Source organism: Schistocerca serialis, chromosome 5 (assembly GCF_023864345.2).
Source record: "Schistocerca serialis cubense isolate TAMUIC-IGC-003099 chromosome 5, iqSchSeri2.2, whole genome shotgun sequence".
Classification (NCBI taxonomy): Eukaryota; Metazoa; Arthropoda; class Insecta; order Orthoptera; family Acrididae; genus Schistocerca; species Schistocerca serialis.
Genome location: NC_064642.1, coordinates 402,433,355 through 402,456,841, shown reverse-complemented (window position 1 = coordinate 402,456,841; position 23,487 = coordinate 402,433,355). Strand labels below are relative to the sequence as shown.

Here is a 23,487-nt window from a genome sequence, read left to right as displayed (position 1 = left end):
TACAGGAAATAGTTAAAGATGACCGACCGAGATGGTGCAGTCATTAACACACTGTACTCGCATTCGGGAGGACGACGGTTCAATCCCGCGTCCGGCCATCCTGATTCAGGTTTTCCGTGATTTCCCTAAATCGCTCCAGGCAAATGCCGGGGTGGTTCCTTTCAAACGGCACGGCCGACTTCCTTCCCCGTCCTTCCCTAATCCGATGAGACCGATGACTTCGCTGTTTGGTCTCTTCCCCCAAACAACCCAACTGCTTGCGGTTATCAGGAAATCCGTGTTCGAATCAGAGTGGCACAAATTTTCAGCTGTCACTACGTATTCATTGGCATTCACGGCATAGTGTTTCAGTCTGCCATCTGTTACTTAAAAAATACGATCTGCAAGAGGCATTGGCCAACTACATTGCTATCTGGCCATAAATCTACTACTTGCTTTCCTTCTTAAGAATTTGTACTATTATTAAATATGTGAACTGCAATGTAAATAGAAGCCGTAACTATTTGTATGAATAATACTACAGAGATCATGTTAAGATCATAAAATGTAGTACTTATACTATATATTTGTTCTTAGGTTGGTAGTCATCCATCAGACACTTTGGCCTAAGTCGTTTGGAGGCAGACGCACCGGAAACGTGAATAGAGGCGCTACAGAAATATTGTTGTCGAAGCTTGGCATGGTGGTAGAAGTTCCTGGAATTTGCTACTGTGCAGACGCAATTCCTAGTGGATGAACAATTACGTACATGTCGCACGCAATAGTCCCTTGCTGGGGGAATCTTAGATCTACACAAACTTAAGAAACTGTTTTGTAGTCCGTTCATATTTCAGAGAAAGTACCAAAAAAAGGATTCGGAGCTAAGTATTTTTGTGGTAAAAGGACCCTTCGAGATAATAGTTTCAACATGTACGATACATAGTGGTGTACTTTCTCGAATTTAATTGACAGTCGTTGTCTAGCGTTACGTAAGTGTTAACGTGAATTTTCCGATTGCTATCTAAAAACTGATTATGCGCTGTGATCTTTATCTTCAGCACAGACAACAAATAACATGTAGCAAAGACGAAATATGAGGAGGAGTTTGTGCATTACATGTTAAATTTGAGATAGGAAATTGCGTAAAATGCAAAGCGCCCATCAAGGAGTGTTTCACTAGCGAGTGTGACAGAAACAGCAACCTTTTTCCTTGATAATCTATGAAGACAAAAATAGTTCAAATGGCTCTGAGCACTATGGGACTTAACTTCTGAGGTCATCAGTCCCCTACAACTTAGAACTACTTAAACCTAACTAACCCAAGGACATCACACACATCCATGCCCGAGGCAGGATTCGAACCTGCGACCGTAGCTCTATGAAGACACTTAAGTCATACTGACAGCAGAAGTATATAAATCTTTTCATTCTATCTCCGAGAAGTGATAATTAACTTCAGAATACTCTCAATTTTCGTGTGACTCAGTAACAGAAATACCAAATTGCAAACTTCCACGATGTATTAAATGTAATATTTTTCTTGATGTCTTATTTATCGTGCCGTTGACTATGTGTGCATTTGGATCAGTCTAAAAATTTTGAGGCGTAAACTGATATTTTCAGTTATGTTTGTAACATTTGGCTCTGTTTTGATAAGATGTTTATTTTCCTTAATTGGAGATGACACAGGAAGCCCTGTTGGTACTAATTTCTGGGAACGTTATTGTTTTGTAATGAAATTACGTTGATGTTTCTTATTGCTATTCAAAAGCAATTTTCGCTTCATAGGAAACGCAGTGACGATTACAATTACGTGCAGATAAGATGACGACTGCTATTAAAAAAAGTTCTGGAAGTTTACATAACGATTGGGTTTACTTAAATGATTCTGCAGTTCTTACTAAAATGAATTAGAGGCCGGATTCTGAGAGTTTCTCACATGTGATCTTCTCGTATGAAGGAAGAACATAGTTAAAAGTCAACAGAATAGTGATAAGCATCGATTCCATGCTTGCTCTGTTCTCCCTCGTGTAACAACTTTGAGATAAGCTGCGGGCCCTCTAGCGCAGGACATCATAAGACATTTTAGGAGATCCGAATGTCTCCACAAATCGATCTGTTTCCAGCGGATATCGGACAACCAACGCACTTACAAGCTTGCCTAAAACAAACAACTCCCAAGCATTACAATATTCCTTTCCGTTCTCTGATCACTATCAAGGGCTTGTACTTAAGGTAAAAGAAGGATGGTCATCGTTATGTAGTGAGGACGTTGTCTGGAAAGGTACTTTGTACTGGGCTAACCAACAGCACCTCTCATCTCCCATGGTCTCTTAATTCTGGCCTTCGTCGGAAGAAGATCGTCACTATTAGCAGATTGTGGCAAACAACAGAATGAGACAAAGTGCTAAAGTGAATACCCTCTCCAAAATGCGATTACCGTAAAGTTGAATATGTTGCATTTTTTTATTGTGGGGTGCACAAGTGGCGAAAACCCTAAAAATTGTTGATTATGTCTCACTGCGCTTAGTTCGAAGTTCTTTAACTATCATACCTATAAATCTTTAATGATACTTAAAGTTTTTACTGATCACCCGGTTGGTTTCTTAGTTTCGTAGGTTTTGGTAAGTTATAACTTTGAATGACAGGGTGATCAATGTTTTGGTATTCACGAAAACAAAGTGTACAAATGCTAAAAATTTCAGGTCTTTTGTGAGCAGAAACCGCAATGTAGTTTTGCCTTATGTTTCTGGATTTTGTACCAGGTTATTTTGGCCATTGCCAGGACTCATTTGAAATGAAATAAAACAAAACACGAGAACGCACATAACGTATGCAAGTGTCTTATGTATGCCGTGTATAAAAATTCTTGAGTCGTATTAAAGTTAAGTTGGAAATGCAACAATCGTACCATGTCCAAGGGTAATATTCAGTTGCATAGGAAGGTAAGGTTAATGACATAACTGAAACGTGATAAATATAACACTTTATTAAAATTTAAATACAAAAGATAGCACATACAGAAATTTAAGCCGGAGATTCTATTTTTGAGGTACAGTGATTCACAGTGACAAAAATCGACATAAATGTTATTTACAGATGATACAGTCGTCTGAAATTTGCATGCAGTGCAGCTAAACACATTGCTCATGTCAGAGTATTCCTAAAAGAATTACAGAAAATCTGTGTAATGAAAAATGTCATACGATATTGTGAATTACAGTACTAAAACTCCTGGAAACATTTTTAAATATGTGCGTCGAATGCAAAAGATCTATATTACATGAAGAGAAATGCTCGCTTGTATCCAAAATTTGTTGTACATCAAAGATGCTGATAAAGTCGGCTTCCTATGCTACACTAGCGCCACTGGAAGGTTCACGGGACTCTCTGTCCCTTGCACAAGCACTTGACATTCGCGGAAGATCAAAATCAAGCACTTCACCAAAGCGTTCCTGCCTTCTGTACGGGGCCTTCGTGCACTGTTTATATTCTACGCCACTGACAGCCCAAACAAGGAGTAAAACCAGAGTCCAGTTCGTTAATTATTAATCGAAAATGAGAAAATGATGAACCAGAAAATGTAGTTAACTACACATAATACAACATATCTTGCTTGGTAACATACGTTAACTGCATAAGAACCATGAATAATTTATGAGATTTTCACTTTGTGCTGTAGAGAATAACTCACGACCTCATTTCTGTAATAGAAACAAGTGGTATCGGGACAATGTTTTCAGTTTTGTACTAGGAACGACAGTGAGGCGTGCGCATATTTAGCACTTCATCATAATCAAATGCCATGGAAGGCGAAAAGAGATAATTCTCGGTACAGGATGTAGGAGCACCACGAGCGAAACCATGTGTTAAGAGCCCGTCATGGTTTTGCAGTAATCGACTTCAGCCGCTAAGGACTCTGCATTAGTAGCAACTGCCCTTGAAACTCAGCGGTTTTTCATTGACCTATGCTAGCGTTGGCCATCACCTGCAGTATCACAAAGTTTGTAGAAATCATGTTTGCATCTCTGCGCAGATCTTCTTGGTAAGCCATACGCTCCAGACAAACATATGGATGTAACGCGAAATTAGAAACAAAGTTTCTTGAACAAGTATGGGAAATTACTGTCTGTAATTTTGTTGTCAGCCACTGAATTCTTAAAAATTATCATGGACAATAAAAGAAATAGGTAAAAGCCCTAGTTATTCATGCTACTGCAACTCTCAGTTGGTCTGAAAGCTTGTGAGAATAGTTCTGACCAACAGATAATCTTTTACGTTCATGTTTTAACCTACAGAGAGCGAGATTTTTCTCTGAAATGCGTTGCAGTCCAGAAGAAAATCATCACTAATTGGCTGTGCGAGTGTACAATGAACGCTTATTTTTAACGTTCATCGAGAATCACCGATGTTTAAATATATTTGCTTACTTTTTATCAAACAATGACATGAAGTGTTGGATTAAGAAGTAGCCGAACAATACCTGTCGCAGTCACCTCACCAGGAATTAATGGCGACAGTGAATATTTGTTATACATTATTTAGCAAATGGATACTCAAAATAGGAAAGATCTCGTCCGCTTGTGGCTATTCGTGTTGAAAAACTGAATTTTACATTTATTTTTGTGCTACGTTTCCCACAGATTGAAATTCAGAAAAAAAGACACAGTATAATAGGTGAAGTTAATGGATAGCGTAAGTATCAAGGAATTAAGTGGTTTGAGACAACTCCAGCCAGTAGTAGGAGAGCAAAGGGGCTTCTTATTTTCTTTGTCTCAACCACTAAAATCAACGATGGTGATGTTGGGAAGCTGTCTTTGGGTATGTCAAAAATTTTCAGCTTGGGCTGTGAGATATTTCTTCGAGGAGGAAAAGAAGAATTACACAAGATTTGTCTGTAGTTCACGTGGTACGAGTGCTTTATTGCTATGTTTTAGAGTTATCTTATAGCATAATTTAAATTAATTGGCATTTGACATTTAAGGACAGAAGTTGCCATGTTGTTGCGTCGACTACTGTCTACTGGCAGGGAATACAGAGTTCCCACGATTTAAATTGGTCTTCAAGTCTCTATCTCGTACAAAGATCAAGCGGAGACTCTGAAAGGGTGGCAAACATCTGATGTTAATGCTTATTAGGTAAAGAGTCATGATAATTTTTTCTGAAACGGATGAAATTTTCCCGCCCGGGAAACTATTTTAAACTGTAGGAAACGTCGTAGTTCACCACCAACAGCTGCTAAAAGAACTACTTCATTACAGCCAGTTTCAGGCTTCAGTCCATTATCATGTGTCCTGTACACCAAAGGAGAGGAAGCATGAAATACATTTCAGCGCTATCTGGTGTACACGCTCACGAAAATTCACGAGTAGTAAGGCGTCACCTACTCGAAACATTTAAGAAATACTAGTTTCAAAACATATTTCTTTTACACTTCATTTCTCGAAAACAACTACTTTGACTGGAACAAGATTATTTTTCATTGATTTCTAAAATATTTCTCTTACCGTCGGATCTTATCAGAATTTCGTATCGCTCTGTATTTTATATATGTACAAGGTGTAATGAATATCACGTTACAGACTTTGAAAACACGTTTCTTATAGCAAAACAAGAAATAAATGTCCGCTAAACATTGGCTCTAAAATGTATACCTTAAGAGATACGAGCACTTGTTCGTCTTCGATACTGTGAAACAAATCTCTCCAACAGGAAGCTCTTTGCTTTCCATGTTTTAGAATGAGTCAGTATGGACCAAAACAGCAAAAAATATCCATAAACATGAGCTGTAAAATACGTGCTTTAAGAGCTATGAGCACTTACTCGTCTTCGCTATTGTGGAACACATCTCTTCTATTGATAAAGTGCTCATAGTTCTTTAAGTGTGCGGTGTAGAACCCATGTTTACTGGACATTTTTTTCTTGATTTGGTCCGTACTAGCTCCTCCCAAAATATGTAAGTCAAAATACTTGCAGTAGAAGAGATGTGCTTTATAGTATCGAAGATCAACAAATGCCGATAGTTTAGGTATGCATTTTAGAAGCCACGTTTACTAGATTATTTTTTCTTGTTTGGTGTAAGGAAAGTGTGCTCAAAGTCTACAAAGCGAATTTAGTTACACGCTGTATAAGCTTCGGAGAACGGTAATTTCTGCAATTTGTTCAATATGTAACTCGTAATAAATGTGAAGTTTAAAGTCTCCGACTCACACAAAAATCACAAGAAAATTCTGAAATTCACGTATGATGTGTATAGAGTTTTCAAATACGTAAAAAATTTGTTCTTAATTTTGATTAGGGCCGGACATAATTTTTTTTATTTGAAATATGCTAAGTTTCACGTAGGGAGAAGCTTCGAACTTGAGAAATAACAGGCACAACGCTTTGGGCAACACAGTGAGTATAGTCCAGCGCCTTCGCTGTCAAATGCCAACTGATTTAAATAGGACTGTAGGGGATGAGAACCTGTGCTGGTCAATGTATCCAAGATTTCGTTCCTGATTCGAGGTACTATGAAGAGAAATGAGTTTGTGAGACGTGAGATGCTCCTGGAGAGGGTTATGGTCAATGTACATCTGATGCGTTCAAGGAAAATGCTGTCAAGTTCATGCTCCGAAGAAACGGATGATTCGCGACTACATGTGACTCAGTCTCACCGCGCGACAAAAGAAAGCACTGTTGGGGCAGACGGCGGCGGCGGCCTAGTTCTTGTACATGTCGCAGAGCACCTTCTCCATGGGCGTGTTGCCGATGGTGCGCTGGAAGAAGATCTGCTCGATGCGCGCCGTGGAGACGGATCGCAGCAGCGGCAGCATGAGCAGCAGGCGGCCGAAGCGCGGCGGGTGCCCGGGGTGCTGCCCGCGCGTGTGCTGACCCAGCATCACCTGCGCCTGGTCCTGCAGGTTCTCCACCTGCCCCGGGTCCTTCAGGCCGCGCGTCTCTGCAACACCGCGCCGTCACACACTTCACCGTGCCCTTCCTTTCTTCTGTATTATAAGGGGCAGGCAAATGAACACGAGAGAGGTGGAAGTATGTAAACTGACGCGGCCTTCTCGTATTACCAGCTGAGTCAAGGCGTCGTTCTGCAGCAACGTTTCGAGTAGGAAACTTGTAGAAACGTCGGCGCAGAACGACGCCTTGACCCGGCTAATAACGCAAGAAGACTTCATCATCGAAATTCGTCGAGAAATCCTGCATTACCATACAGTGAGTAAAAGTGTTCATTATTTCAAAAGTAATCATTATAACTGTTCTTTTAGAAAACACGGTGAGTGTCTTCATGGAATAAATGTGTCCGGGTGCCTACGGAGCCAAGATTAACCCAAGCGTGGACCTGCTCGTCAGAAGCAAATCGACGGTCGCGAATGTTTTTCTTCAGAGCTCCAAAATATATGCACATAGCATGCGGAGAGATCGGGGCTGTAGGAAGGGCTTCGCAGACGTTGGCAACGAGTACGTGCGTTATCCTGCAGAATGATTACGTCCGTCAACATTCCTGGACGGTTCAAATGGTTCAAATGGCTCTGAGCACTATGGGACTCAACTGCTGTGGTCATCAGTCCCCTAGAACTTAGAACTACTTAAACCTAACTAACCTAAGGACATCACACACACCCATGCCCGAGGCAGGATTCGAACCTGCGACCGTAGCGGCCTTGCGGTTCCAGACTGCAGCGCCTTTAACCGCACGGCCACTTCGGCCGGCATTCCTGGACGTTTCCACTTGACGGCGCTCTTCGATTTTTGCGAAGTGTCCACGTGCCGCTGTGCTTTAATTGTGACGCCGTGTTTAAGCAAGTAATTGAGCAACAGGCGCATCCACTCAAACACAAAGGCCATCATGACTTTCCCAGAGTAGGGTGCCTGTTGTTTCGACTTCGATGCAGACGTTTCGGTGGAAAGCCCTTAAGACCTTCCAAATACACTACTGGCCATTAAAATTGCTACACCACGAAGATGACGTGCTACAGATGCGAAACTTAACCGACAGGAAGAAGATGCTGTGATATGCAAATAATTAGCTTTTCAGAGCATTCACACAAGGTTGGCGCCGGTGGCGACACGTACAACGTGCTGACATGACGAAAGTTTCCAACCGATTTCTCATACACAAACAGCAGTTGACCGGCGTTGCCTGGTGAAACGTTGTTGTGATGCCTCGTGTAAGGAGGAGAAATGCGTACCATCACGTTTCCGACTTTGATAAAGGTCGCATTGTAGCCTATCGCGTTGGTCGAGATCCAGTGACTGTTAGCAGAATATGGAATCGGTGGGTTCGGGAGGGTAATACGGAAAGCCGTGCTGGATCCCAACGGCCTCGTATCACTAGCAGTCGAGGTGACAGGCATCTTATCCGCATGGCTGTAACGGATCGTGCAGCCACGTCTCGATCCCTGAATCAACAGATGGGGACGTTTGCGGGACAACATCTGTACGAACAGTTCGACGACGTTTGCAGCAGCACGGACTATCAGCTCGGAGACCATGGCTGCGGTTACCCTTGACGCTGCATCACAGACAGGAGCGCCTGCGATGGTGTACTCAGCGACGAACCTGGGTGCACGAATGGCAAAACGTCATTTTTTGGGATGAATCCAGGTTCTGTTTACAGCATCATGATGGTCGCATCCGTGTTTGGCGACATCGCGGTGAACGCACATTGGAAGCGTGTATTCTTGATCGCCATACTGGCGTATAACCCGGCGTGATGGTATGGGATGCCACTGTTACACGTCTCGGTCACCTCTTGTTCGCATTGACAGCACTTTGAACAGTGGACGTTACATTTCAGATGTGTTACGACCCGCGGCTCTACCCTTCATTCGATCCCTCCGAAACCCTACATTTCAGCAGGATAATGCACGACCGCATGTTGGAGGTCCTATACGGGCCTTTCTGGATACAGAAAATGCTCGACTGCTGCCCTGGGCAGCACATTCTCCAGATCTCTCATCAATTGAAAACGTCTGGTCAATGGTGGCCGAGCAACTGGCTCGTCATATCGTGTTGAAGTTGCATGGGCAGCTGTACCTGTACACGCGATCCAATCTCTGTTTGACTCAGTGCCCAGGCGTATCAAGGCCGTTATTACGGACAGACGTGGTTGTTCTGGGTACTGATTTCTCAGGATCTATGCACCAAAATTGCGTGAAAATGTAATCACATGTCAGTTCTAGTATAATATATCTGTGCAATGATACCCGTTTATCATCTGCATTTCTTCTTGGTGTAGCAATTTTAATGGCCTGTAGTGTAGTCCTGATCTCTCTCCATGCGATATCCATGTTCTTCGAACCCTGAAGAAAGACATTTGTGACCGTCGATTTGCTTCGGACGAAGAGGTGCACGGCTGGGACAATCATGGTCCCGCACGCAAACGCAAACAATTTTTCGTGAAGGCACTGAGATCAATGTATTAACCGTTATGGTGACTACTTTTCAAATTAAAAACAGTTCACTTACTTTTTTCCATCTGTCTCATTTTCATTTGACTATCCCTTATACGATTCATTTTCTAGCCTGGAAGGCTGGCCTGATTTTTCACATTCGACCCATTGAAGGAAGAGAAAAGAAAACAAGAAAAAAGCCGCACAACTGCGAGTAGGTTTCGCGCTGTGAGGGTTCCGTACCAACTTAATTGTGTATATAAGTATTTCGCCTATAGGTTTCGATGGATGAGTTCGCGAGTATCGAAATATGTGACATAATTGGCTGCACTGATTTAGAAGCTTAAATTTTTTACACGCCTAAGGGACCGTAGACCTCAGTATTTGGCATAAATTTCAACTTCATACCTCTACCCGTTCCTGGGAAGAAGATGCCTTAACAGACGATCGTAACTTCTGATTACATTGACTTCAAAGCTTACGCTATCTGCGCTGCGAAGGCACTATAGACCATAGTATGTGACGTGAAACTTGATACACCAAACTGTTCCAGAGAAAAAGGTTTTTAACGGTCGGACAGACAAACACAAGACGTTTAAAAAATGACAAAAATATTTTTTCTTGCCATGTAATTACAAATTAACGATTTTCATATTTTTTCGTTTATTTGTAGTGTATAACTTTGCTTCGTGCCAGATATCATAGTTTTTATGTCAGCAGGAAGTACCCTATGGTGTATTCTCGACCATTAAAATATGTGACATAAATGAGCTTATTTTTTGACTGAATTGACTTAGAAGTTTAAAATGTTTACACAGCCAAGGAGCCATAGACCTTAATACGTGACATAAATTTGAAATTGATACAGAGGCACAGAACCCTTAAAGCAGAGAAAAAAGGAACGTATAAAAACAAGAATGCTGTTTTGCAGTTTCTATGTGGTTGACTGCTGCTTGTAGTTCTTCCATTGAATTTGGGCGCAATATCTATGACGTCGTGCTGCGTAGGAAAATAAATGAAGTACTTGAGGTGGGCGCGACATGCCCGTGCCTGATCAGTTTGGTAAGTTGATGTTCTTCATCGCTTACGCTGTGGCATTGACACTTGTGAGCGGTCACTAGCCGAAACTAGGAAGGCCACAAGTGAACATGTTTTTAAACATTCTATGCTGAACCGAGAAAAACTAGCAGAATTTGCTGAGAAAGCAAGTGAAGACAACACCGCAGCAGCCAAGACGAAAATTCTAATGGGTACTCCGTTCTAACATCGCACAAGTGGTAACTTCAGTCGGGGCAAGTGGTAGCAGACAAAAATTACAGTTCAAGTGGCAATACTACATTAATAGCTGTTTTTTGAGCAATTTATAAGACTGAAATATGCTATGATTTTGTGAATACTCGTGTATTTGTAAGCTAATAAAGAGTTACTTTTGAAGAAGATCGCAGTATAGTAAAAAATATAAAAAGACTGAAGAATCCATTTCTTTTCAGGCAGTTAGCAGGCTGATTGGTGAGGCAGAGGTGACCCCAGAAAATATTTGGGAGGGAATATACAGTTCTGGTATTGGCCTGGCAACCAAAAGAAACTTCTCGAAAACATTGGCCGCGGACAGAAAAAATGCGAACGATTTGTTGCATGTTTGAGTATCTGTTTGCGTATATACCAACTCAGTGCATTCCTCTGCTTGTACAGTATACCCACCAACTGCAGGTGTACTGTGTTTTACCGAAAAAGGTTGCGCCGTGGTTAGCACAATTGACTCGCATTCGGGAGAACGGCAGTTTGAATCCGCGTCCGACCATCCTGATTTAGGTTTTCTGTGATTTCCGTAAATTGCTTCAGGAAAGACACGAACGATTTCCTTTTCTGCCCTTGTATCATTCCGAGCTCATATTTCATCACTAATGACTTCGATGTCGACGGGATGTTAAACCCTAATCTTCTTCCGTTGTGCTGTTTTTTTTTTTTAATTTGTTATTTGTATTCTCCATTAGGAAGCAGTATGCGGGGAGCGGCTAGGAGCGGCCAAGTTGCCACTCTACAGCTTTTAATGAACACAATAAAAAATATTCTGATGCGAGTAAAAAAGTGTTATCACAATTCAGTGAGATGTGGATGCATGTGGCCTGAAAGTGAAAGGATGCTGTGAGTTGGCCCCTGGTAATGGTTTCTGTGCCTAAGATTTGGACGCATATGGGAATGTAAAGGAAACGCTTTGAGAAAATACAGAGGATGAGTTTTGGGGTGGTAACAGAGGGGTTGCTGTTGCGCAGGTAAAGTGTGGCATAGAGTCTTCATTTGGAAAAAGGAATACACAGGGTAGGTTATAATTTATGGGGTGGTTAGATCTCAGGAATACTTTCATGATCTAGGAGAAGAAGGCATTTGAAATTACCCCGAGGAAAAGACATGGAGTGTCAATACTAAGAATTTTACCCCGGTTGTCAAATGTGTGAAATACTTATGTATCATACCATATTTCTGGACTTCGTTATGCCATTATCAAGTGCTGAAGCTTCTACCATTAGGCGTTGTCAAGAGTATAAAGACAGCAGCAAACATGCATTGTCAAACATAAAAGATCTCAGTTTACAGCTGAGCCTTGTGCAAGTTTGATGGCCATCACGAGATATGCAAAGGAAAGTTTTATGTTTTATAATCCATGTTAGCTGCTGGCATTTTACTGTTGACGGTGCCTAATGGCATGGAAGTTTTAAATACTTAGTAATGGGGTAACGTAGCCGCAAAACATGTGATAAATGTGTCACACGTTTGTCAGCTGGTGCGTAAAATTCTCAGCACTGAGACATTTCTAAGCTGGTTTCACAACATATGACGCAGACTGTGTAGAGATGTTAGGTACTTCGGTCTGTTTGGTGCTCTGAGGAGAAGGTCGATAAAGTCGAAGCTGGTATGAGTACAATATGCTGAAGAGGTCTACTCTTTAGTAAACCCAACAAATAAACTTGCAGTGGTGCTATCTGTTTAGTCCGCTATGGCGTAAAGCTAATTAATGTTCCTTACATGTATTAAAAAAGAAACAATTGCACCCAAGAGCGGCATTTGCAGTTATAACAAATAAAAGGATTAGGTTCACAATTTGCAGCGTTATAGCCGACCGGTGTGGCCGAGCGGTTCTAGGCGCTACAGTCTGGAACCGCGCGACCGCTGCGGTCGCAGGTTCGAATCCTGCCTCGGGCATGGGTGTGTGTGATGTCCTTAGGTTAGTTAGGTTTAAGTAGTTCTAAGTTCTAGGGGACTGATGACCTGAGAAGTTAAGTCCCATAGTGCTCAACGCCATTTGAACCATTTGCAGCGTTATAAATAGACTACGTTTCAGTTGTTTTATTTACAAAAATACGTGTGTTTTGACCGCAGATATATTAATTGCAGTTAGTCTTTACAATACTTAGCATGATGCAATTAATGTCTTTTCAGTTCTACAGTTAAAGAAAGCAAAATATCATTTGTCCATCGTGTTAATAAGTATTTAGGGGCTACTTCTCCTTGGTTTCAGTTATAACTTGGAACGTGAGCAGATAGACCTTTGCTTGGGTGTTTTTATCCATATTGTTTCCGGATGGGAATGGTTATGAGAACTGACGGCACTTGCTAGACAGTCTAAAATACTGAGCAGCCTCCGAGCAGTTATTGCAATGTCTAACATCAGACCTAGTAGCGAAATTTCTCTCATGAAACCTAGCTGCGAAGTCGACCCTTGCATTCTCCTAAATCACTAAATCTGATTGGACATCTCGGATTATTCGTCTCACCAATCGAATTAATGGTAGCAACATTCGTTACAATTGTATTATTCCCATACTAAGACACTAGTCGAGAATGTCCGACTCTGAAGGTGTTCTTCCTCTATCTCGAGAGATGTTCAGTTTGCCAATATTTGTCCCGACGAATCGTCAGCTTACAGGAGTCCTTCGACAGTCTCCTTTGTACTATTTATTTCCGATGTAGAGGGAAACAACAAGCGCAGGTTCGTATGCATCAGACCAGCATCTGCAACTGCATTCCGGAAAGCGTCTGCAGAACCGTTGTTTGGCGTAGCACCATACTCGATTTCTCCATCTGTTACTCTTGACAGCCACGTTACAAACTGAATAGGATGCCAAGCTAGAGTAGCTTGACAGTCTCTCTTTTCAAAGACATTCACTTGGGAAACATCATAATGTGGGTTTCTACTGACTGTACCCTCTTCTATATTCGAGGATGAAAACACTTGACGAGGAGATGGCTGATGCGAATCCTGGTGGTAAAAGGAATTTTAATCCCCAGTGTTTGGCCGGCAGAGTGAGGAGAGGCTGTGATTTACAATTCTTGATAATTAGATTTTACGCTGGGTTAAATTCCGAACATCTACACAATGTCTCAAGTAGTAGGCTGTGTGCCAGCACCTCGATTCACATCCCCCCCCCCTCCCTGCCCCCACTCTCTCAGCAACACACAAGTCTACATGTGCTTTATCACAGCCATCTATAGTCAACGAATACGCTGAAGAGACGATATCCTCACTTCGTGAAAGAAAAGTGTCATCATGTGCGATGCAAGGGAACTTTAATAATAAGTAAAGAAGGGATTTTAAGGTGCCAAAAACGTAGCTATTTTCACACAGATAGGTCAATATATACATTTGGGACTATGAGATGAAGAAAAATAAGCGCAATTTGTTGCACCTGTATGTGGGATTAGTACATTTTCTCTTTTATTCCATGCTTAAGCACCGTTTCCCCAATTTTTACCCGTGTTTTTAGTAGATTCGACAGCATTTTTTTCTGCTCTTGACAGGGATTTTAAGATTTTGTTTAATCAAAAGTAAAAAATGGGTAATAAATATTAAAATTAAATATTAAAATATAATTTATGGGAAGACCAATAATTATTCATAACCCCAGAAACAACAGCCAACCTAAACAACAAAAGTCAGCCTCTGTAACAGTGGCCAACCTGCAGCTGTAAAATCAAATAAAATTTAAACAACGCTGCTGCAACAGTTGCAATCTAAATTCAGTTCGTGCTGATACGAATTTAACGGTTCCTATCTATCGACTGTTACTGTCTTGCTGGTCATGTTAATGTTTAAACACAACTTTAACATCATGTGAGAAATTAAGAAGGAGAAGTTGTGTGCTCTTTCAGAAGAATTCAAGGCTCCGTTTATTGAAACTGGCATCATTCTGGGATGTGTCGTCTGCGAAGTTAATATTGCAATCGATGACAAGTAACAAAGAAACAGAATAAACCAGTGCAAACATTTAAAGAACATTGAACTTCGCAAGTGGAAACCTAAGGAAACCATTGTGATGAACGCCTTCGCTTCAGGCTCTGAAAAGCAGCTGTCACCGAATGAATTTAGTTCGGATCTTGCCGTAGCATTCAATCAGGAATTCCTGTCGACAAGGTAAACAATCCTGCATTTAAATCATTTCTTGAGAAGTACACAGCAAAGTCAATACCTGATGAGAGCATTCTGAGAAAAAGTTATGTACAGCCAATTTATCAGAACGTTTTAGAGAAAATAGAAGAGGCGGTCGGTAAACGTGAATCGGGATTCGTTTTAGATGGAACTACTGACGTGCTGCAAAGATATATTTTGAATGTGTTGGTTTTTCCATTGTTTGGTGAACGGGTAAAATCTATGATTTTTAAAATGTAACAACTCTAAAATACAAATGCCTGCACGATAATACAATTATTCAGTGAATCATGTATGAACCTGTGGCCAGGAGACATAATATACGAAAATGTCGGGCTTGTGGTTACTGATCAAGTACGCTACATGCTTTTGGCTTTCCAACAATAGAAGCGAGTGTACCTCAACCTCAACCATATGGCATACATTGCACCTGGTCTACACAGAGTTTGAGAAAGTATGAGGAGAATTCCTGCAGGGTGAGTGACTTCATTGCTACTCTGAAAAAGATTCTAGTAAAGGTTCCCAGTCTTCAAGTTTTATATCAAGAAATGACAGGGCTCCATCTTCCACAGTTTCATGTCATCACAAGATGGGATACTTGGATAAGATGTGCACTTTTCTTGTGTGAAAACTTTGAAAAAATCAAACACTTCGTCAGCACCGTACAGTCAACGAACGCAGCAACCATCAAGCAGGCCCAACAAAATGGTTCAAATGGCTCTGAGCACTATGGTACTTAACAGCTGTGGTCATCAGTCCCCTAGAACTTAGAACTACTTAAACCTAACTAACCTAAGGACATCACACACATCCATGCCCGAGGCAGGATTCGAACCTGCGACCGTAGCAGTCGCGCGGTTCCGGACTGCGCGCCTAGAACCGCGAGACCACCGCGGCCGGCTCAGGCCCAACAATTCGTCAACAACAAAGACTTAGAGTTCGAACTGTTTGCAACAATTATTTTCTTGGTGTGATTCAGAGTTTGGAAAAAGATGGTAGGGAGAAGAAGGAACAGCGGAAGAAGTTGATCAATGTTAGAGACACCCTTGCTGGAATTACTAAACACAAATTCGAATTAAATTTGAAGAACAATCCAGATGTGGAAACCTTAGCAACTTTGACTCAACTTCCTTTAAGCGTGCTGCAATATATGCTCCATTGGTTTCTGTAGATGTAGAGCGGAGTTTCTTCATATATAAGGCGCTATTTAGCTCAAAGCACCAGCGAATTAGTAAAAAAAAAAAAAAAAAAAAAAAAAAAACATAGATATTGTGTATCTAATGCAGTATAACAGAACCTTGTAAATGGAACAAAGAAAGTTAATGTTGCTGTTGTTGTTGTGATGGTGGTGGTCTTCATCCCAGAGACTGGTTTGATGCAGCTCTCCATGCTACTCTGTCCTGTGCAAGCTTCATCTCCGAGTAACTACTGCAACCTACATCCTTCTGAATATGTTTAGCGCATTCATCTCTTAGTCTCCCTCTACGATATTTACCCTCCGCGCAGTCCTCCAATACTAAATTGATGATCCCTCGATGCGTCAGAACATGTCCTACCAACCGATCCCTTCTTCTAGTCAAGTTGTGCCACAAATTCCTCTTCCCCCAATTCTATTCAGTATCTCCTTATTAGTTACGTGATCTACCCATCTAATCTTCAGCATTCTTCTGTAGCACCACATTTCGAAAGCTTATATTCTCATCTTGTCTAAACTATTTATCGTCCATGTTTCACTTCCATTCATGCCTACACTCCATACAAATACTTTCAGAAAAGACTTGCTGACATTTAAATCTATACTCGACGTTAGTAAATTCCTCTTCTTCAGAAACGTTTTTCTCACCATTGCCAGTCTAAATTTTGTATCCTCTCTACTTCGACCATCATCAGATATTTTGCTCCCTAAATAGAAAAACTCATATACTACTTTAAGTGTCTCATTTAGTTCTCATCATCATTTCATCCTCACCATCGGCACGCAAGTCGCACAATGTGGCGTCGACTGTAATAAGACTTGCACATGGTGGCCGATCTTCCCCGGATGGGACCTCCCGGCTAACGATGCCACACGCTCATTTCACTTTTTCCTACTCTAATTCCCTCAGCACAATCTGATTTAATTAGACTACATTCCATTATCCTCATTTTACTTTTTTGATGTTCGTCTTATATCCTCCTATGACGACACTGTCCATTCCGTTCAACTGCTCTTTCATGTCCTTTGCTGTCTCTGACAGAATTAGACTATCATCGGCAAACATCAAAGTTTTTATTTCTTCTCCATGGATTTTAATTCCTACTTCAAATTTTTCTTTTGTTTCCTTTACTTGCTTGCTCAATATACGGATTGAATAACATCGGGGATAGGCTACGACCCTGTCTCACTCCCTTCTCAACCACGGCTTCCCTTTCATGCCCCTCAACTGTTACAGCTGCCATCTGTTTTCTGTATAAATTGTAAATAGCTTTACGCTGCCTGTACGTGACCCAGAATTTGAAAGAGAGTATTGCAGTCAACATAGTCAAAAGCTTTCTCTAAGTCTAGAAATGCTAGAAACGTAGGTTTGCCTTTCCTTAATCTATTTTCTAAGATAAGTCGTAGGGCCAGCATTGTCTCACGTGTTTCAAGACTTCTACGGAATACAAACTGATCCTCCCCGAGGTTGGCTTCTAGCAGTTTTTCCATTCGGCTGTAAAGAATTCGTGTCAGTATTTTGCAGCCGTGACTTATTAAACTGATAGTTCGGTAATTTTCACACTTGTCAATATCTACTTTCTTTGGTATTGGAATTATCATTTTCTTCTTGAAGTCTGAGGGTATTTCGCCTGTCTCTTACATCTTGCTCTCCAGATGGTACAGTTTTGCCGGGGCTGGCTATCGCAAGGCTATCACTAGTTCTAATGGAATGTTGTCTACACCTGGGGCCTTGCTTCGACTTAGGTCCTTCAGTGCTCTGTCAAATTCTTCACACAGTATCATATCTCCCATTTAATCTTCATCTACGTCCTCTTCCATTTCCATAATATTCTCTCGAGTACATCGCCCTTGCACAGATCCTCTACATACTCCTGCCATCTTTCTGCTTTCCCTTCTTTGCTTAACTGGTTTTCCATCTGAGTCCTTGATACTCATACAAGTGGTTCTATTTTCTTCAAAGGTCTCTTTCATTTTCCTGTAGGCAGTATCTATCTTACCCCTAGTGATATATGTCTCTACATCCTTACATTTGTCCTGTAGCCATCCCTGCTTAGCCATTGTGCATTTCCTGTCGATCTCAGTTTTGAGACGTTTGTATTCCTTTTTGCCTGCTTCATTTACTGCATATTTATGTTTTCTCCTTTCATCAATCGAATTCAATATCTGATCTGTTACCCAAGGATTTCTACTAGCTCTCGTCTTTTTACCTACTTGATCATCTGCTGCTTTCACTATTTCATCTGTAAAAGCTACCCATTCTTCTTCTACTGTATTTATTTCCCCTGTTCTTATCAATCGTTCCCTAATGCCCTCTCTGAAACTCTCTATAACCTCTGGTTCTTTCAGTTTATCCGGGTCCCATCTCCTTAAATTCCCATCTCTCTGCAGTTTCTTCAGTTTTAATCCACAGCTCATAACAAATAGATCGTGATCAGAGTCCATATCTGTCCCTGGCAATGTCTTACAATTTAAAATCTGGTTCGTAAATCTCTATCTTATCATTATATAATCTGTCTGAAATATTCCAGTGTCTCCAGGCCTCTTCCACGTATACAACCTTCTTTTATCATTCTTAAACCAAGTGATAGTTATGATTAAGCTATGCTCTGTGCAAAATGCTACCAGGCGGCATCCTCTTTCATTCCTTATCCTCATTCCATATTCACCTATTACTTTTGCTTCTCTTCCTTTTCCTACTATCGAATTCCAGTCCCCCATGACTATTAAATTTTCGGCTCCTTTCACTGTCTGAATAATTTCTTTTATCTCATCATACGTTTCTTCAATCTCTTCGTCACCTGCGGAGCTAGATGGCATATAAACTTGTACTACTGTGGTAGGCGTGGTCTTCGTGTCTATCTTGGCTACAATAATGCGTTCACTATGCTGTTCGTAGTAGCTTACCAGCACTCCTCTTTTTTTATTCATTATTAAACCGACTCCTGCATTACCCCTATTTGACTTTGTATTTATAACCCTGTATTCACCTGACCAGAAGTCTTGTTCCTCCTGTCATCGAACTTCACTAATGCCCACTACATCTAACTTTAACCTACCCATTCCCCGTTTTAAATTTCCTAATCTACCTACCCGATTAAGGGATCTGACATTCCACGCTCCGATCCGTAGAACGCCAGTTTTCTTTCTCCTGATAACGACGTCCTCCTAAGTAGACCTCGCCCGGAAATCCGAATGAGGGACTATTTTATTTCCGGAATATTTTACCCAAGAGGACGCCACCATCATTTAACCATCCATACACTAAAGCTGCATGCCCTCGGGCAAAATTATGGCTGTAGTTTCCCCCTTGCTTTTAGTTGTTTTCAGTACCAGGACGGCAAGGCCGTTTTGGTTAATGTTACAAGGCCAGATCAGTCAATCATTCAGACTGTTGCCCCTGCAACTACTGAAAAGGCTGCTGCTTCTCTTCAGGAACCACACGTTTGTCTGGCCTCTCAACAGATACCCCTCCGTTGTGGTTGCACCTACGGTACGGCTATCTGTATCGCTGAGGCACGCATGCCTCCCCACCAAAGGCAAGGTCCATGCTTCATGGGGGCTAGTTTAAACCCAAATAAGTAGTTTCAATAGCTCCTGTTTTGCATATTTTTGTATGTATTTTCAGAACCATTTTCCATTCTTTTTTGACCATAATTTGCACTTTAAAATATTTACACTAAATTAATCAGGCTGTCCAACGTTCCTCTTCGGAGTGTCCCAAAAAACAATGTCACACAACATTTCGTCGTCGTTTTTTGCTGAGAGCTAGTTGCAAGAGAACGCCGTGTACATTTGGCATTCATAGTTCCATCCAAAGAAAAACTACTGAAATCCGGTAACGACAAGAGGCAGCTGGAAAATCTTTCTTCCAAACCCATTTAGTTAGAAAACGTCATAGTATGTGCTTTTACTGACGTTTTATTGCTGAGGAGGAACCATGTTCTTTCAGCCCTTGTGACAATATTGGAGTAATGACCCATGTTTCATTTAGTGCTACATCATCTAATATCCATCCCCATGAGTGAAGACAACTTCCAAATGGAATTAAATGCAGTCAGCCGAACAGCTATCCTCCTACCTTAGTGAACTCCATAATGCATAAAAAGCGGAAACAGCAGGCTACTCTGTCCTTGACCACAACCTCAAGAACGCAATAATGGTGCACAATTCCACACATAGGAAAAGTATCACTGGATGTAGACAGAAAGTTTACATCCAAGAACATAAAAAGATCATTATATATGCATAATACTGTTGCATACTTATTGTCCAATGGTAAAAACAGCGTTCCAGATTTGGCAAAGATTGGAATATATAAAATCACTTGCGATTGTGGCAAATTCTATATAGGTCAGTCTGGAAGGGCAATAGGCATCCGCTCGAAGGAACACAACGGAAGTTGCAAACTTAGCGAAGGAGACTCTAGTTTTGCAGGCTACCTGCTTGAAGGAGGCTGTAAAGGAAGGAAGATGAATTGTCTTGAAATAATGGAAATTAATAAACACATGTCCATCAACCCAAGCTTAGTACTGAATGACCAGAAACAGTTCCCTTACTCGCCACCCTGCATATATTACTCATAATCCCGTCCAGGCCTGTTGTAAATTATCCTTCTTACTCATATGTCCCATTTTCCCTTATTTCAATTACTATAATTTCTCTTGTTGTGTCAAACAATTTTTGCTTTGTATAATCACAGCTGTTTCATCCACCTGGTTAATATCACTATTATATCTTACCTGTTTGTAATTTAGAACCTATTAAAGACAGGATTGTTTTGTTCAGCCACGTCTTTGGTTGTCACCAAAGTGTATTATTCAATTTACTTTCTTCTGTGTGCAACTGTTGTAATTTGTCTATAGTTGGAATTAGTATGCGCTGTATGGTTTGGTTTAGCGATGAAGCCCACTACCATTTGGATGGATTCGTCAATCAGGAAAATCGGTGCATTTGGGGGACTGAGAATTCGCATTTCACGTTCGAGAAGTCTCTTCAACCTCAACGGGTGACTGTGTGGCGTGCAGTGTCCAATCACGGAATAATCGGTGCGATATTCCTTGATGGAACGGTGAATAACGAACGGTAAAATAAGGTTTGGAAAGATTATTTCATATTCGTTATCCAAAGTGACACTGATTTTGACAAGGTGTGGTTCGTACAAGACGGAGCTCGACCCCATCGAAGCAGGAGAGTGTTTGATGTCCTGGCGGAGCACTTTTGGGACCGCATTCTGGCTGTGGGGTACCCAGAGCCCACTGGCGTGGGCCTAGATTGGCCGCCATATTCTCAGGATCTGAACACTTGCGACTCGTTGTTATGGGTATATGTTAAAGACAAGGTGTGCAGCTGTTGTTGTTGTTGTGGTCTTCAGTCCTGAGACTGGTTTGATGCAGCTCTCCATGCTACTCTATCCTGTGCAAGCTTTTTCATCTCCCAGTATCTACTGCAACCTACAACCTTCTGAATCTGCTTAGTGTATTCATTTCTTGGTCTCCCTCTGCGATTTTTACCCTCCACGCTGCCCTCCAATACCAAACTGGTGATCCCTTGATGCCTCAGAACATGTCCTACCAACCGATCCCTTCTTCTGGTCAAGTTGTGCCACAAACTTCTCTTCTCCCCAATCCTATTCAATACTTCCTCATTTGTTATGTGATCTACCCATCTAATCTTCAGCATTCTTCTGTAGCACCACATTTCGAAAGCTTCTATTCTCTTCTTGTCCAAACTATTTATCGTCCATGTTTCACTTCAATACATGGCTACACTCCATACAAATACTTTCAGAAATGACTTCCTGACACTTAAATCTATACTGGATGTTAACAAATTTCTCTTCTTCAGAAACGCTTTCCTTGCCATTGCCAGCCTACATTTTATATCCTCTCTACTTCGACCATCATCAGTTATTTTGCTCCCCAAGTAGCAAAACTCCTTTACTACTTTAAGTGTCTCATTTCCTAATCTAATTCCCTCAGCATCACCCGACTTAATTCGACTACATTCCATGATCCTTGTTTTGCTTTTGTTGATGTTCATCTTATATCCTCCTTTCAAGACACTGTCCATTCCATTCAACTGCTCTTCCAAGTCCTTTGCTGTCTCTAACAGAATTGCAATGTCATCGGCGAACCTCAAAGTTTTTATTTCTTCTCCATGAATTTTAATACCTACTCCGAATTTTTCTTTTGTTTCCTTTACTGCTTGCTCAATATACAGATTGAACAACATCGGGGAGAGGCTACAACCCTGTCTTACTCCCTTCCCAACCACTGCTTCCCTTTCATGTCCCTCGACTCTTATAACTGCCATCTGGTTTCTGTACAAATTGTAAATAGCCTTTCGCTCCCTGTATTTTACCCCTGCCACCTTTAGAATTTGAAAGAGAGTATTCCAGTCAACATTGTCAAAAGCTTTCTCTAAGTCTATAAATGCTAGAAACGTAGATTTGCCTTTCCTTAATCTTTCTTCTAAGATTAGTCGTAAGGTGAGTATTCCCTCACGTGTTCCAGTGTTTCTACGGAATCCAAACTGATCTCCCCCGAGGTTGGCTTCTACTAGTTTTTCCATTCGTCTGTAAAGAATTCGTGATAATATTTTGCAGCTGTGACTTATTAAACTGATCGTTCGGTAATTTTCACATCTGTCAACACCTTCTTTCTTTGGGATTGGAATTATTATATTCTTCTTGAAGTCTGAGGGTATTTCGCCTGTTTCATACATCTTGCTCACCAGATGGTAGAGTTTTGTCAGGACTGGCTCTCCCAAGGCCGTCAGTAGTTCCAATGGAATGTTGTCTACTCCGGGGGCCTTGTTTCGACTCAGGCCTTTCAGTGCTCTGTCAAACTCTTCACGCAGTATCATATCTCCCATTTCATCTTCATCTACATCCTCTTCCATTTCCATAATATTGTCCTCAAGTACATCGCCCTTGTATAGACCCTCTATATACTCCTTCCACCTTTCTGCTTTCCCTTCTTTGCTTAGAACTGGGTTTCCATCTGAGCTCTTGATATTCATACAAGTCGTTCTCTTATCTCCAAAGGTCTCTTTAATTTTCCTGTAGGCAGTATCTATCTTACCCCTAGTGAGATAGGCCTCTACATCCTTACATTTGTCCTCTAGCCATCCCTGCTTAGCCATTTTGCACTTCCTGTCGATCTCATTTTTGAGACGTTTGTATTCCTTTTTGCCTGCTTCATTTACTGCATTTTTATATTTTCTCCTTTCATCAATTAAATTCAATATTTCTTCTGTTACCCAAGGATTTCTACTAGCCCTCGTCTTTTTACCTACTTGATCCTCTGCTGCCTTCGCTACTTCATCCCTCAAAGCTACCCATTCTTCTTCTACTGTATTTCTTTCCCCCATTCCTGTCAATTGTTCCCTTATGCTCTCCCTGAAACTCTGTACAACCTCTGGTTCTTTCAGTTTATCCAGGTCCCATCTCCTTAAATTCCCACCTTTTTGCAGTTTCTTCAGTTTTAATCTACGGGTCA

At 41.2% G+C, this 23,487-nt stretch overlaps 1 protein-coding gene across 1 annotated transcript in view; it reads right to left on the bottom strand.

Moving 5' to 3' along the window:
* Positions 1–3,005: 3,005 nt before the first annotated feature.
* The window catches only part of LOC126481966 (photoreceptor-specific nuclear receptor-like), a 188,903-nt gene continuing 168,421 nt past the window's right edge, over positions 3,006–23,487 (bottom strand). The window contains exon 8 of the mRNA XM_050105930.1: positions 3,006–6,919. Within this exon, the coding sequence (XP_049961887.1) occupies positions 6,681–6,919 (239 nt within the window). The 3' untranslated portion in view covers positions 3,006–6,680. The remainder of the gene's footprint in view (positions 6,920–23,487) is intronic.